The following is a 16,668-nucleotide window of genomic DNA, read 5'->3' as shown; positions in this document are numbered from 1 at the left end:
CATTTTTATCAATGACCTGGAGGAAGGCGCAGAAGGGTGGGTGAGTAAATTTGCAGACGATACTAAAGTCGGTGGTGTTGTCGATAGTGTGGAAGGATGTAGCAGGTTACAGAGGGATATAGATAAGCTGCAGAGCTGGGCTGAGAGGTGGCAAATGGAGTTTAATGTAGAGAAGTGTGAGGTGATTCACTTTGGAAGGAATAACAGGAATGCGGAATATTTGGCTAATGGTAAAGTTCTTGAAAGTGTGGATGAGCAGAGGGATCTAGGTGTCCATGTACATAGATCCCTGAAAGTTGCCACCCAGGTTGATAGGGTTGTGAAGAAGGCCTATGGAGTGTTGGCCTTTATTGGTAGAGGGATTGAGTTCCGGAGTCGGGAGGTCATGTTGCAGCTGTACAGAACTCTGGTACGGCCGCATTTGGAGTATTGCGTACAGTTCTGGTCACCGCATTATAGGAAGGACGTGGAGGCTTTGGAGCGGGTGCAGAGGAGATTTACCAGGATGTTGCCTGGTATGGAAGGAAAATCTTATGAGGAAAGGCTGACGGACTTGAGGTTGTTTTCGTTGGAGAGAAGAAGGTTAAGAGGAGACTTAATAGAGGCATACAAAATGATCAGGGGGTTGGATAGGGTGGACAGTGAGAGCCTTCTCCCGCGGATGGATATGGCTGGCACGAGGGGACATAACTTTAAACTGAGGGGTAATAGATATAGGACAGAGGTCAGAGGTAGGTTCTTTACGCAAAGAGTAGTGAGGCCGTGGAATGCCCTACCTGCTACAGTAGTGAACTCGCCAACATTGAGGGCATTTAAAAGTTTATTGGATAAACATATGGATGATAATGGCATAGTGTAGGTTAGATGGCTTTTGTTTCGGTGCAACATCGTGGGCCGAAGGGCCTGTACTGCGCTGTATTCTATGTTCTATATTCTAAAATGGCGAACGGCAAAGGCTGATGGGAAAGTCAGCCAACATAGACAGAAACCAGCAGCTGCAGGGTTGCTGTATATTTACCTCTGCAAAGGCCAGACAACATCGATACCAGCGACCATCAGCATAACAAAGTAGCAGCCATCTGCCTACTGATGAGCAATCCCCGGGAACAACAAGTAACATTTTGGACACACAAAGCAAAGCCAGACTCCTCGGCGCCAGCAGGAGCCAACACAAAGGAGGTGAACGAGCACCTCAAGACCGCCCATCGATCAGGGAACCGCTCCAGTATTGGAGAAATCGAACCAAGCGATTGGGACAAAGTCCAATCACTTGGGACCAGGTACAGGGTCCGCCCCGAAAGGCGGGAAGCCCCTGGGGACTATAAGAGTTAAGCCCCAAGTTCAAATTGCTCTCTTCACCTCTGCGTCCTTCCCGGGTCACCCAGCAACACGAACCAACATTGACCGAGACCGGTGCAGTGACCCCCGAACAAAGTAAGTCTTAATTCAACGCTCGCTACGAGATAGGCGCTCCTAGCTACCAATCCGTACCAACTTCGAATCCCGCAGACTCAGAACCTGAACGAAAGGCCATTTGTTCCAAAGCTAAGTATAGGCCTGTTAGTTGTAGAAGTAGCTTAGACATAGAATTTGTGCATGAGTAGCGATTACTGTGTATAATAAATGTGCTTTGATTTGAATCTTACTAATTGGTGTATTGGGTTATTGATCATTACTCGGACTTGAACCTTGTGGCGGTATCATAAAGATACCTGGCGACTCGAGAGCAAAGGTAATAAAACAGAGCAATTGAACCAAGGAGAAAGTTAGCAACAGCTAACCACCGTGCCACCTTTAAGTGGTCAAAATGTTCCCTTTTGTATAAAAATAGTTCAAGGAATTTGATGAAAACCAGTTCTAGTTTTGAAAAATTCTATTATCTGAATAGCATTTAAGGAGAGCCTGATAACGATAATTTTATTAATCGTACTTATAAATTCTCTCCTGGTGTGCTATATGCTCAAGTGACTTGAGATCTCCACAAGAGCTGCTTCTCAAGGCTGATTTTCCATTCTTATGGAAAAGTGCATGATTTGTGCCTTTCACCACCACACCCAGACCTAGAACAGCATGCTCAACATCACCTGTCATTCAGCACATTGCATGGAGTTCATCTATTAGTAAGGCTGACAAACCCACCTCATAGACAAGCTCCTCTCCACTCCCCCCCCCCCCCCCCCCCCCACCACTCCACACACACATCAGGTTAATTCCCTTCCTTGTAGGCTCATAGGCTAGCCAACAAAGTCAATAGTTTTGTTCCTCAGGCAGCATCTGGAACTATTTCCTCTTTTGAAACTCTTCCTTTGTTTCTGAAGTATTCAATAGTTGAGTACACTATTGTCCTCCATTGCTTCAGGGGGCATTCAGGTTGGTGAAACTACCATGTGCAGGTTTGATTCCTACTTATCTGAATGCAATCACTGCATCTCTAGCAATTACTCCTTTCCCCACTCCAACTCCAGAATTCTCCAAAGGATCCATATTTGCATTGTGTCCTTCAGCATTATTTCTCTGAACTCGTAACATGCCTGTCTGACAGCAAGTCCTGAATATGGCAAAACGTGCTTCAGTGCAGTTTACGGGCAACTCGTTTCTTGAGCCTACCATAAAATTCACTCTCTTGCCACTAGCTCCATTTGCATCAGGCTAAACCAGTCAATTCGGAAACATGGTGTCTCGGAATTAAGCTTTAAACTTCACCCATCCATCATCAGGACCGCTTATTTCCACCGCTGCAACATTGCTCACCTCCACGTGATTACCAGTAACTCTTACGCATGCTTTTCCTGCTCCCTATTTTAACATTCTCCTTGGTGGTATCCCATTGTTCACCCATAAACTTCAACTTTTCCAAACCCTGGAACATGTAATCTTTTCTGTTAGCTCATTATTCCCATCTATAATAATTAATAACTTAATCTTTCTTTCCTGCACATCAAGGTTGGCATCTGCCAATCCCATTTCTGCTGTCTCCTCCAATTCTGTATCCTCTCCTGCATACAATATTGCTCCGACTCCAACCTTCTGCACATTGCTCTAGCTATGTCAGAGCTATTCTTCAACCACGATTTCTTTCACCCCTTCTAATTCTTTCCTTCTTCATCTGGACTTAATTTGTTCGAAACATCTTGGGATTTCTTTTGATCATAAAAGGAACAAAATGCAATGTGTTTTGAACATAGCTGCTTTCAGTTCAAGCTTTCTAAACTACAGATTTGTTCAATTGAAGTTTTGAATTTTAAAGCACTGTTTCAGGTTCCAGGGTCGACTAGCATTAGAAATTTCACACAGGTTCACACATTAAATGTTCATCCTCCCCTCTCCAAGTTTCTATAATCGCAGCTGTATTGTGCAGAATGATCCAGGCATAGAACAAACAAGCAGTATACAGATTTATAACAAGGATTTGATTTATTTAGTATGGTACACAAAACAAACTTAAATAGAATCAAACAGGCCCAGGATTAACTCATTTAGGTCAATGATGTGGTACAATACTCTCCAATTCTTTGAGTCTCTGTTCTTTGCTAGGAAACAGCTGAAAGGTTCAGATTTTTCCCCAAAGAAAAATAGGCAACTTTTACCATTCGATCACTATCTGTTTGCTAGGTAACACCATTGGCAAATACCAAGAGAATTCCTTTGGCAAAGAAATAGTTGAGTTATCAGAACCCATGGTACATGCAAAACAGCAAATTTACATGGAGAAACACTGAAAAACTTGAAGGCTGTATAAGTTATACTATATAAAGAGACTGGGATCTCCTTGTAAAACTTCAAAACACTCACATAAGTGCCCAATCTATGTCTTCACACCATTTATCGAGGTGTTTGTACTACCACCAGCAACTGACTGCAGCCGGGAGCACTGTGAGGTGGACCAGGGGGTTGATCTTGTATGAAACAATCTTTCATTCCATGGGATCAGCCAGGCATGATGTCACACCACCAAGAACAGAATGAGTTCAGGTTAGTTATTCTGAGGTTAATTATCCTCATAACTGACTTGCGATGCTTTAAACATACAACAGAACTTCAGGAACAACAGGAACAAACAACTTTCAAACTAACAAGCGACATCTTACTTGTGCAACCTGGGAAAAGGTGCTCGTTCTTAAGTCTTTACCAAACCCTTTGAGGCTGAGACAAAGCGGATGTCTTATAAGAAAAGTCTCTAGGTTAGTGCAAACTTTCGCCTCGTTTCCTCTTCCTTGTCAGAATGGTCTCTAGGATCTGGAAGTGGCACCCTCCTCTGTCCATGGCTCTGATCCTGGGAAGCTAGACACTGGTTTGGTGTTCATTGACCTTCCATTTAGACTGTTTGTGGGGGTTGAGATCGCTTGTCCCTCAATAGCTGTGCGAACATCGTTGAGGGTCGAATGCTCGCGGACTACTCCAATGAGACTCGGGCTTAACAGTTTTGGCTAGTCGTATTCAGTCACCACGTCTATGCTCGCATGTGATGAACATCATCCCCGCAGGACCTCAGATTAGATTCGACTCAGTGGTTTAGAACACCCAAGATGACCACAGATCTATAACTAGCTCTTAACCCAACCAGTTAACAATGAAGAGGAGGAAGCTTAACAGAAACCCCCGACTCGATTGTTGTATGCGCATGAAGGGGAACTATCCAACCAAAGAGAAACATAGTTACACCGGCTATTCAATTCTCAGTCAGTCGTTTTAGCCATCACACTTGGGTGCCCATAGTGGTGATGTTCCCAGCGGGACAGTGCAACTCACTCTGGTATATTGAACAGCAGGATTCCCACAGCTACAGCAACAAGCTCCTTAAGCCGCCTGGAGCCATATTCGTACCAATAAAGATCCTTTCACATATTTCAGCCATAAATGCTTAGAAAAATAATTTTAAAATTCACTGAATAATAAACACATTTTAGAAATGAAACTATGAGCACTTCTGAAACCTCATATAGGCACTTTTATAAATCAATTTTCTATTTAAATTGCAGCAAAGTGAGCAACAGAAATGCTGCGATTGGTCTCAGCATTCCTAGGCTAGACATTGGGAAGTGAGGTGGGAAAGAGGTAGGTTCCCGTTCAGTGGGATATGAAAAGTATGCATGTGGACCGGATCCAACATGTCTGTGATGGCTCCCTCTCACCATGATCAAATATACTGTCAAAACCGCGAGCCACTTTAAGTAGGAACAGTAGTTACTTCCTCAAGCAGTTACTTCCTCAGGAAACTAAGGAAATTCAGCATGTCCACATTGACACTTACCAATTTTTACAGATGCACAATAGAAAGCATCCTATCTGGCTTCAGCACAACCTGGTATGGCACTGCTCGGCTCAAGACCTAAGAAACAAGAGTCGTGAACACAGCCCAGTCCAAGTGAAACCGCCTCCCATCTATTGACTGTCTACACCTCCCGCTGCCTTGGGAAAGTGGGCAGCATAATCAAAACCCCCTGCCACCCGGGTAATTCTTTCTTCTAACCTCTTCCATTGGGTAGGAGATATAAAAGTTTGAGAACACGCACTAATAGGTCAAAAACAGCTCCTTCCCTGCTGTTAATGACTTCTGAATGACCCTCTTATGGACTGAACTGATCTCTTTACACATCTCTTACCGAGTAGAAATGTACTCCATATGCTTCACCAGATGCCTGTGTCTATGTATTTACACTATGTATTTATGTATGCCCTATGTTTTTTTCAATGTATGGAATGATCTGTCTGGGCTGTATGCAGATCAATACTTTTTACTGTACCTCGGTACACATGACAAAACAAATCCAATCCAATATAAGAACAGGAGACTTCCATTTAGTCCCTCAAGCTTTTTCCACCATTCCGTAACCCAATTTCATATACGTGTCTTTTCCCCATTTCCCTTACATTTGTTAACCAATCTTAGTTTAAGTTTACAATTAATCTCACATCAATTACACCACAGAAGTGTTGCAAACTGCTGCCAGCCTTTGTTTGTAGAAGGGTTACATAAAGGTCTGTCTGTAATTTTTAGAATATACCCCATAGTTCTCAATTCCCCAACCAACCAAAATTGTTAATATTTATCCTTACCATTCCCTTTAATATCTTGCCCAGAACTGCTTGAAGTACCTCTGCTGTGGCTTTGTTTGAGGCATGACTTCTACCCCATTGTATTCTAGATATAATGCCAGCATTCCATTAACCTTTTGATTATTTTCTGTACCTGTTTGCCTGTTAGTTATATTTTAATATGTACCTGGACCCCTCCTCCTGCACCACTCCCACACTCAAGTCTCTCTGGAGCTCCATTCCTTCTAGATTTTCCCCCATTTAGAAAGTACCCTATCCTATGCTTATTAGCTCTAAAGTGGATTATCTCAAAGTAATAATAATAATCTTTATAGTCACAAGTCGGCTTACATTTACACTGCAATGAAGTTACTGTGAAAAGCCCCTAGTCGCCACATTCTGGTGCCCGTTTAGATACACAGAGGGAGAATTCGAAATGTCCAATTCACCTAACAAGCACGTCTTTTGGGACTTGTGGGAGGAAACCGGAGCACCCGGAGGAAAGCCACGCAGACACAGGGAGAACATGCAGACTCTGCACAGACAATGACCCAAGCAGGAAATTGAACCTGGGACCCTGGCGCTGTGAAGCAACAGTGCTTACCACTGTGCTACCATGTTGCCCTATTTACCTACATTGAAATCCATTTGCTGCATTTTCCCCAATTCACTGAACCTAAAAGTCACCGGCAAATTTGAATATGTGGCCTTTAGAAGCTATAAATTAAAACAGTGAATAGTTGAGAGTCCAACACAGATCCTTGCAATACCACATTTTGCCTAACAGCCCATTAATTGCTACTCTCTCCTGCTGCTCAAATTATTAAGTTGCAACTTTAGCCAACAGACTCTAACAAATACCTTCCAGAAGTCCATATAAACAACATTCATAGATAATTCTTTGTCCACAACTTGAAGTACCTCTTCAAAAATCAAACGAGCTTAATCAGGCATGACTACCCTTTACAAATTCATGTTGGCTCTCTGATCAGCTGAAAATTAAAGATATTCAGTAACCTTATCCTAGGAGCTGCCCAAAAGATGTTAGGTTAACCGGTCTATAATTCCCTGGTTTCCCTCTCACCTTCCTTAAACAGCAAACTGACATGAGCAATATTGCAATCAAAAAGGAACAGTTGCTGAAGAGGGAATATTGCAAAATTATAATTAGGACATATTGCATACGTCAACATCTTAAGGAAGAAACATACTAGAGGATAGTAAATTATTTTCCTGTTTTCTTATTTTGTTTCATCTCTTCCATCAACTCTTAAGCCTTCCTCAGTCTCATACTGGAGGAGTAATTAGGTCATCGGCAACCAAGAAAATATAGTTTACGTTTTCTTTAAATAAAATGATTGTAAACTAATTTAACTTTTATTAGTTTTACACAGGATTGAGATATAAAAGTTACCATTGAATAAAACAAGATTAATTTTGAATAACTTTTAATAGCTTTATTAATACAAATAACATTAAGTTTGCTTATGCTGACCCCTGGCAAAATGACAAGCAAAATCATATTGGTTTTTACATTTACACCCACATATGTTACACTGAAATGGATTCTCATAACCATGGCACCCCATGTGAATAGTGTAAAGGATATTGTCTGCAAAGTACATGTCACAATGTTGGCAATGATGCAGAAGCTGGGGATCCTGGACTTGAATTGGAGGAGCAGGTGTGCTAGGTTGGCTGTTCGTCATGCAGGGTGAGCTCATGTGAGCACTGCGTTCACTATTAGGGCCTGGAACAGGACTGAAGGTTCTTTGATTATGCACATGATGTCTATCAGGGCTAGCATTGGATGAGCTTTGAGCCACACTAGAAACTACAGTGGTAACTATTGGTCCCATAGAGTGTGGTATCAGATATGGTTTCTCATCCCTGCAGGTCATATCAGAAGATGCTGGAGTTTGGTCATGTTGCGAAAGGCTGGAAAGCTGGCCAGCTAAGGCAGAAAGCTGGTTTAATGGATTATCCACCATCATGTCCTGTGCATCCCTTGATATTCCACTAGTCTGTGCTTTTGTCAGACTCTCATAAGATTCAGCAGAGATGTTGTGAGAATATTCATCAAGGTAATCGATCTTCTGCGTCACCATGGGAGGACTGAAATTACTCAAAGGTCTTCTTCCATAACTCAGGGAGTAACTGGATTTTTTCTGCAAAATTCCCATCATTCTCTTATTAGTCAATGATGTCCTGCGTCCTTTCAGAGGAAGTAGTTTATGCCGGCGTCTGCGATGGTGGGATAAATTACTTTGATCACTGCAGCGAAAGGAACAAAGCTCACATTTATATGGTTTTTCACCTCTATGTGAGCGCATATGTGCTTCAAGGTGACGCTCATAAGCTGAAGCAAATGGACATAGATGGCATCTGTGGGGTTTCTCACCTGCATGAGAAAGAACAGATCAGCAAGTTATTCTATTTCTTCTTAAAAACGTTAAATTTTGAGCAAAATTTGAAAGGTTTCTCTCCTTCAGGCTGGAGATAAATATAAATACCACTGAGCTTCCCAAAACAGCGGAAAGCTTCCAAGGTTTGTGCTGAGTTAGCTGATCTCACCACAAGCAGTATAACAAAAATGACATTTGTGTTTCTAGGGAGGGAGTGAGGGTCCAGGGTTACTCTTTGATGTCAATAGGCGATTCATGCTGGGAAATGCAAGTATATGAAGGTGTAACAGGAGGACCAGGCAACTATTCAACATGACCTGACGAGAAAGAGTGAACATTTGAATGAGACAAAATTCCATGGGCATCTATGGAATTGTACACCAGCAGAATCATTGTATTCAGGAAAAGGAATGGGGAAAATGCACAAAAATTGAACATGACAGGCAATGTTCTTAGTTTGAATAGTACATCAATGACTCCTGCTTTAACAAGGCTATTTTTCATCCTGTAGCCCAATCAAAACTTACTTCTTCACAACTATTAAAGTAGGAATTTGTACTATTTAAAACTGATAGTCCCATGACCAGAATGTGAAAAAGGAAATATTGCTCTGGCTATCACATTACAGAACTCATTTTGGAGCAGGAAATGTGTGAAGAATTAATGAAAAATTCACTCATGTCCAATAATATTAACAAAATAAATGTACAATTACAGATCTAGGAAGTTATTTTCTTATTCTGTCACTTCTACCACAGATTTTCCTATAAAAGAAATTAAGGCAAAGAAAGGATCTTGAAATGCAATCATTCTGTGAACGGACACATCAATAATAGGAAGACACACGTACCAAAAGGAAACCATCAAGTAATTGCACAGATGCTGTTCACTTTACTGAAAGGGAGACATATAGTAACAACTGTGACAATTTAATAATGAGCATTTTTTAAAAACGACTAGATGTTGACCCAAAAGTTTACATTCACAAAGGTGAGGCTAACAATCCATTATTATGGCCTAATTCAGAAAGCAACTTGCAACAATCACACATGTCCATCTAAATGAAAAATCCAGAAGTTGTTGTCAAGAATACTCCACTCTTCCGCTGTTGCACTGCAACAGTTGTCGCCAATAGACTCAATATCACTGATGGCATCAAGTTATGATAGTTACCCAATAAAAATGAAAAAAAGTTAGGCTCACTGCATTCAGGAGTAGATGAAGTTTAATTGAAATGTAAAGTGATGATCACTGCCAAACAATCTTCCTAGCCCCAATAAGTGTGAAATCTTATTCCTTCGAAGTTGTGTTTGAGATTTTGTTTGTAAATATTTTTCACATTTCGGTTTCTCATCTCTTTTAATCCCAGTTTTCCCAATCTTAATTCCACTTTCTGTACATGATTTTATATTGAATTAAATGTATTCATATTTCCCACTTCAGGCTTCCCAGTATATACTCCATAACTCAGAAATATTTAGTCTAATTTGAAGCGCCTTGTACTTTCTTGTCTTGTTTAGGCACCCAGATCCCCTGGAGTGGGAACCATACTAGAAATGGTTTAATTGCATAGTTTGCCTCAAACGTTCTCCTAATGTTTGTGGGTGACTGTCAGTGTAATGAACTCAGCACCATTCCTGTCACTGACCAAAAGTCTAGATCAATATATCAGGAACAAATACCACTTCCTAAGGTTTCCTTTATGGAACATGGTATCTATTCTTTCGTCAATATCACTTAATATCCATCTTTGAAATCCTACACTGACCATCCTTCAATCTCCAGTAACCCCAAATTTTAACTGCTCAGGACAACATGAGCCTTGTAGCTTGCATTCCCAGACAGCAATATATATTTCAAATACATTTGGCCTTGCAAAAACAAATATTGTGAAATGTTATGAAGCATAAACCCATGAAAGTGTTCATCCAGAACACATTTGTACAGAAGCAACTGTATCACACCCCTCTGCACATAAAGAATTGATAAATTTATCAAGTGCTGTAGATTAGCATAATATTGTTTCACCTCTGAGGGCAGAGTACATCGAAGCCAGATCAAGTTAACTGCTGATATTCTCGGAGGTGAAGTGAATTTATGCAGCTTCAACCCAGTTGCTAAAGGGACAATCATTTTTTCAACTCCTTCATGGTGTGAGAGCATTGCTGGCTAGGCCAGCATTTGTTGTGCAACCCCAATTGCCCTCAAGAAGTTGATGGTGAGCATTGTTCTTGAACTGCTGTAGTTCATCTTGTGTAGGCACACCCACAGTGCTGTTAGGAAGGAAGTTCCAGGATTTTTGACCCAGCAACAGTGAAGGAATAGTCATATAGTTCCAAGTCAGGAAGATGTGTAGCTTGGAGGGCAACTTGGCGGGTGGCAGTGTAGAGGGTGTGATTTTGGAAGGTGCTGTTGAAGGAGCTTTGGTGAGTTGGTGCACACTGCTGCCACTTTGTGTTAGTGGTGGAGGAATTAAAGACATGCCAAAGCAGGCTGCTTTGTCCTTAAGTGTTGAACTTCTTCAGTGTTGTCACAATCAGGCCAGTGGAGAATCTTCCATTGAACGCCTGACTGTCCTAACATTGGGGAGTCAGGAGATGTCGCAGAATTCCAAGCCTCTGACCTACTCTTGTAGCCACTTGTGCAGCTAGTTCGGTTCAGTTTCTGGTTAATGATTATCCCCAGGTCATCATTAGTGGGGACTCAGTGATTGGAATGCATTTGAATGTCAATGGATATAGTTAAGCTTCTCTCTTGGAGATAGTCATAACCTGGCACTTGTGTGGCATGAATATTACTTGACACTTATCAGCCCAAGCCTGAATGTTGTCCAGCTCCTGCTGTATGCCAGAATGGACTGCTTCAGCATCTCAGGAGCCACAAATAGTACTAAATAGAGTGCAATCATCAGCAAACACCTTCCCCCATTTCTGACGTATGATAGAGGTAAGGTCATTGATGGAGAAGCTGAAGATAGTTTACACTAGGTCATTACCCTGAGGAACACCTGTTGTGACATGCTGGATTTGAGGTGATATTCCTCCTACAACCATTTTTCTTTTGTGCTGTGAATGGCCCCAACCATTGGTGAGTTTTTCCATTGACTTCAGTTTTGCTAGGGCTTCTGGATTCTACAGGTGGTCAAATGCTGCCTTGATGTTAAAAGCAGTCGTTCCAACCTCATGTACTTCGAGTCTCAGAGACTACAAGAAGTGATATGTAAATCGCAAAATTCAGTATCAAAATACGCTTAAAACAAAATATTTGGTGCCAACAAAACCTTCATTTTCACAATAAAATGTTTAACAACAGGAATATTAGCTGGGAAGGAATACTAAAATTAATGGTATGAGGAGTGTTAGAAGTTGTTTTCAGGCCTTTTATGAATAGCATAGGAGTCTGGTTAGCTAATAAATATTCAGAATAACCCCAACAGCATGAGTCAAATTCCTGTTCTGCTTGAGAGACTTGGAATCTGCCTCCTCACCCTGTTCCTGAGAGTGGAAGGCAATGGCAAACCACTGACAAAAAAATGCCAGGAAAACAGCTCAGGCTGAAGATAATGCGAAGAACCTACCTTTGTGAAGAGCACAAATGAATGAATGAATCATTCAATCAATGGCATGTGGGTAGTCACATTATTTTACCAAATCAGTTCTATATTCAAACATAGGAACTCAATAGTTGGTGTTGAATTGTGTAAGCCAATCTTCCATCAAATCTATTACCTGTGTGCATTCTGGTGTGCTCCATCAACCGTGCTATCCCTTTGCTGGCATAGTTACAGTATTGACACTTCAGCTTTCCATCAACCGTTCTTTCTGGCCCTTCTCCTATCATTCCAGTGCCATCATCAAGAGAAACTTCAACAGAAGCATGGTGGATTCCATTTTGATGATTTTCAGTTCCAGCTGCAAATAAAAATAGAAGTATTGACTAAGACAACTTCATAAATTTTAAAAGTAGTTCCAAATAGGATTACAAATAAAATAATACTATTAGACCATAGATTAAGCAGGCATACTTGTTTATTATGCATACACTTATATAAAAATACAAGACCAATAAACCAAAGTTACTGTTGAGGTTTTTACAAAAATAAATGTTTTGAATTACACAACATAATTCTTGCCCCATTTCCAGATCCAAGCCCTGGAAGTCCCATCAGATCCAGTTGTGAATGGCGTTGGACCATTAAACAACTAATGGCTGGGAAGCTAATTGCCATCATGAGGATGGGGAAGGTGGAAATAGGCAGTCTGGGTGGTGGAATAAACATAATTGGAAGCACACCTCAGACACCAAGACTGCAAACAACCTGGTTCAGCTTTATACATTTTGTCAGAAAGATGGAGTCAGTGACGAGGGAATAAAGTTTGTGGAGTGCCTGAAGACAATGATTCTGACCTTCCCAATACTCAGCTGATATAAATTTCTGCTCATGCAGTATTAGCAATGTTTGACAATCAATGTGACAAATTGGCTAATATCATCCTAAGGATTACCATTGACCAGAAACTGAATTGGGCCAGCCATATAAATACTGTTGTGACAAGAGCACAACAGAGGCTGAGAATTCTTGAGGCAAGGGACTTCCTGACTCCTTAAAGCCTGTCACCATCCTACAAGGCACAAGTCAGGAGCGTAATGAAATACTCTCAACTTGTCGGATTAGCACAGCTCCACTCAAGAAGACTGGAAAAAGTAGTACACTTAATTGGCACCCCATCTATTACCTTCACCATTCAATTCCTTCACCACCGACATGCCAACAGTGTGTAGTGTCCACAAGATGCCCTCCAGCAACTCACCAAAGTTCCTTCCACAGCATCTCCCAAATCAGTGAACCCTACCACATAGAGGGACAAGGGCAGTAGCTGCATAGGAACACCACCACCTGCATTTTCCCCTTCAAGTCACACACCATCTTGATTTGGAACTATATTACCATTCCTTCACTGTTACTGAATCAAATTCCTGAAATGCTCTTAACAGCATTGTTGGTGTACTACACTATATTGCCCGGGACAGTGCACGAAGGCTATAGTTAAACTAAGAAAATAGGCAAGTGTAGTCCCACCAAGTTAGATAACAGAGAATAGGCATGAGAAGAGAATAGTGTGATCTACCATGTCAACAGCTTAGAGGTATGGAGGAGGGATAGTTTACCATGGTCACAGTCACATCGGTTGAAAGTTTTGACTTTAAAAAGGGCTATATCGGAAGTGGTAGGGACAAAAACCGGATTCAAACATGGGGCGGCGCGGTGGCTCAGTGGTTAGCTCTGCTGCCCCACAGCGCCAGGGACAAGAGTTTGATTCCAACCTTGGGTGACTGTGTAGAGTTTGCATGTTCTCCCTGTGTCTGCGTGGGTTTCCTTCAGGTGCTCCAGTTTCCTCCCACAGTCCAAAGATGTCCCGTTTAGGTGGATTGGCTATGTTAAATTGCCCCTAGGTGTCCAAAGGTTAGGTGGGGTTATGGGAATAGGGAGATTAGGCATAGGTCGGGTGCTCGTTCGGAGGGTTGGTGCAGACTCAATCAAGCCATACAACCAACAGCCCCAGATATGGCCATTTACCCGACCCTCCCTGACGAGGGGGAGAATCAGCAGTGTCAGAGCTGCACCCACAGAAACAAGACAAAGGGGGTTACTGTGCCCACCAGTGGCCGATCTCGCACACACTTCACACTAATCACAACCATACACACCTCGTTTACTCTGTGGGAGAAGCATATGATATTAAAGGAACTACCCAATCTCCAACCTAATTGCGGCAATACAGAATTTTGGAGAAGTTTGGAGGAAATGTACAAGGTCCATAATATGCACTTAAAGAATGTACATATCCTCATGTGAGCTAAATGCCAACAGATATGGAACCAATGCTCCGACAATATCAGAGAGGAAACGTGGGAACAGATCAAGTCAGAAACTAAGTGTTTAAAAACGCAATTCAGGGAGGTTTGAGGAATGGACATAGTAATTGGGGGAGGGCCATAACTGAGGTCATGTAGAATCACAGCGAGACCGCCCAAGATTATGTGGAACGGAAATATATAGATTACAAATAATTTTCAGGAGTGCAGAATTCTCCTCGAAACAACCCATTTTAAAAAATGCTAAAGGAGGGATTCAGCCAGCAGGATCGGTAGCATTGTGGATAGCACAATTGCTTCACAGCTCCAGGGTCCCAGGTTCGATTCCGGCTTGGGTCACTGTCTGTGCGGAGTATGCACATCCTCCCAGTGTGTGCGTGGGTTTCCTCCGGGTGCTCCGGTTTCCTCCCACAGTCTAAAGATGTGCAGGTTAGGCGGATTGGCCATGATAAATTGCCCTTAGTGTCCAAAATTGCCCTTAGTGTTGGGTGGGGTTACTGGGTTATAGGGATGGGGTGGAGGTGTGGACCTTGGGTAGGGTGCTCTTTCCAAGAGCTGGTGCAGACTCGATGGGCCAAATGGCCTCCTTCTGCACTGTAAATTCTATGAAATTCTATCTATCAGAAGATTCTGGACCTGTACTTCTTAGTGGGTTATGGTCATGGAGCTTTTCTGCAATGAGCAAATTAGATAGATGTGAAGCAAGTGAAATAAGCTTACAAGATGGCCGTAATGGCAATAGAGACAGAGGCAGCCGTGATATCCAGGGAAGACTGAAATCATTTCACTAGGATCGGATCCAAGCATCACTTGCAACTGGGCAGAGAACGGTCTTTTGGGCCAATTCATTGGCCTCCAGCCAATCAATCAAACCAAGTCCCACCCCATCTCTCTCTGGTGCCAAAAAGTCTGAAGCTCCTGTTCAAACTAATGTGTTCTCTGCTGTAACTTCTGAAATCCTCATTCTCTCTGCTGTTTGACTTAAAGTTGCATGTCTGTTAATCACCTATGAATCAAAAATTATAAGGGCAAAATAAAAAGGAAAAATAAGGGAATAAACAGGAAGGACCCTGACATACCTTCATCCCTAAAAGAATGAAACGTCGGGGCAAGGACATTTCATTATGAGGTATGGAAGACATAAATCACAAACACATATCCATCCAACCCACCCCCATTATATAACTTTGCTTCCCAGTCTCTACATTGGTAACTAGTCAGCCCTGAAATCCATGACAAAGCATCCAAAATTACATTATCCTTTCCGTGAATGAGTACAATTTTAAAGTTAAACTGTTGTAATAAAAAACGCCAACGTTTTGTGAGGGCCACGAAGAATCCAGCACGAGTTTTAAGGATACAAAAAAATAACATTTATTTACTATAACATATATATACACAACAGCAGCAGCAACTTCGCTTGCTGCTCACTCCTTCCTGGCTGGTTCCAAACTGGCCAGCTTTATTTATAGTCTGCTAATGATTTCTCCGCCCCCCTCATTGGGGAAGCTCAAACTCCCACAGGATTGTGGGATTGTCATTAGTCTCCAGCCAATGGTAAGCAGGCAGGTTAACACATCCCTCTCCCCCCCCCAAATTCCAAGGAATGCACCGAAGACCCTGGCGAAGGAGGGTGTCGAACTCGTTTTGCCGCAGGCCGGACACCATTTGCACGAGGCGCTGGATCGGACGGCGTGTAACGAGACGGAGACCGGCGCTTCCGTGATGAACGGCGTACCGGTTGTACATCCACGGCCCGTGGGCCCGAGGATTCCCCCTCTGATGTGTCCTGTGTCTCCATCTCGGAGTCAGAGTCTGCTGCCTCCGTCATCTCGGCGTCTCTATCCACGCGGTTCTATAACGACCTGCGCAGGCTTTGAGTGAGGCACCAGAGGAAGATGGCGAGGACTACGTTCCATTGTCTCTGGTCTCTGTGGCTATAGAAATTAGCTCCGGGAGCGGGGAACCTTTGGAACGGATAGTCTTCTGGACCGAACGTGGTGTACATGTTTGCGCTGGAGACGACCCTGGGCTTGCACCTGCTAAGATATAGAGCCCGTTTGGCGAAAGATTATGCCAGGGACACACTGGGCACCACCAGCAAAAGTCCGAACGAAGACTGGGTCACCGGGCGCAAACTGCCGAATCGGCCGATGCCGAGAAAAACCATGTTCCTGCCGTTCTTGTGTGCGGCGTACCTTTGCGCCAATGTCCGGGAAAACCATGCTAAGGCGGGTGCGAAGTCTCCGGCCCATTCAGAGTTCTGCGGGAGCTACCCAAGCCACCGCATGGGGGGTGGTCCTATACGAAAACAAAAAGCGAGCCAGTCTCGTGTCCATTGACCCGGAAG

At 42.7% G+C, this 16,668-nt stretch overlaps 1 protein-coding gene across 3 annotated transcripts in view; it reads right to left on the bottom strand.

Moving 5' to 3' along the window:
• Positions 1-3,389: 3,389 nt before the first annotated feature.
• Positions 3,390-16,668, bottom strand: part of LOC140393163 (zinc finger protein Pegasus-like) — a 32,628-nt gene continuing 19,349 nt past the window's right edge. For all 3 annotated transcript variants that reach the window (XM_072479281.1, XM_072479282.1, XM_072479283.1), the window contains 2 exons: positions 12,170-12,352; positions 3,390-8,437 (listed from right to left, as the gene is read on the bottom strand). In XM_072479281.1, coding sequence (XP_072335382.1) covers positions 7,512-8,437; positions 12,170-12,352 — 1,109 coding nt within the window. In that variant the 3' untranslated portion in view covers positions 3,390-7,511. The remainder of the gene's footprint in view (positions 8,438-12,169; positions 12,353-16,668) is intronic.

The sequence above is a fragment of the Scyliorhinus torazame genome, chromosome 16, assembly GCF_047496885.1.
Source record: "Scyliorhinus torazame isolate Kashiwa2021f chromosome 16, sScyTor2.1, whole genome shotgun sequence".
NCBI lineage: Eukaryota > Metazoa > Chordata > Chondrichthyes > Carcharhiniformes > Scyliorhinidae > Scyliorhinus > Scyliorhinus torazame.
Note: the sequence above shows the minus strand (reverse complement) of the source record. Positions and strands in the feature narration are given on the sequence as shown.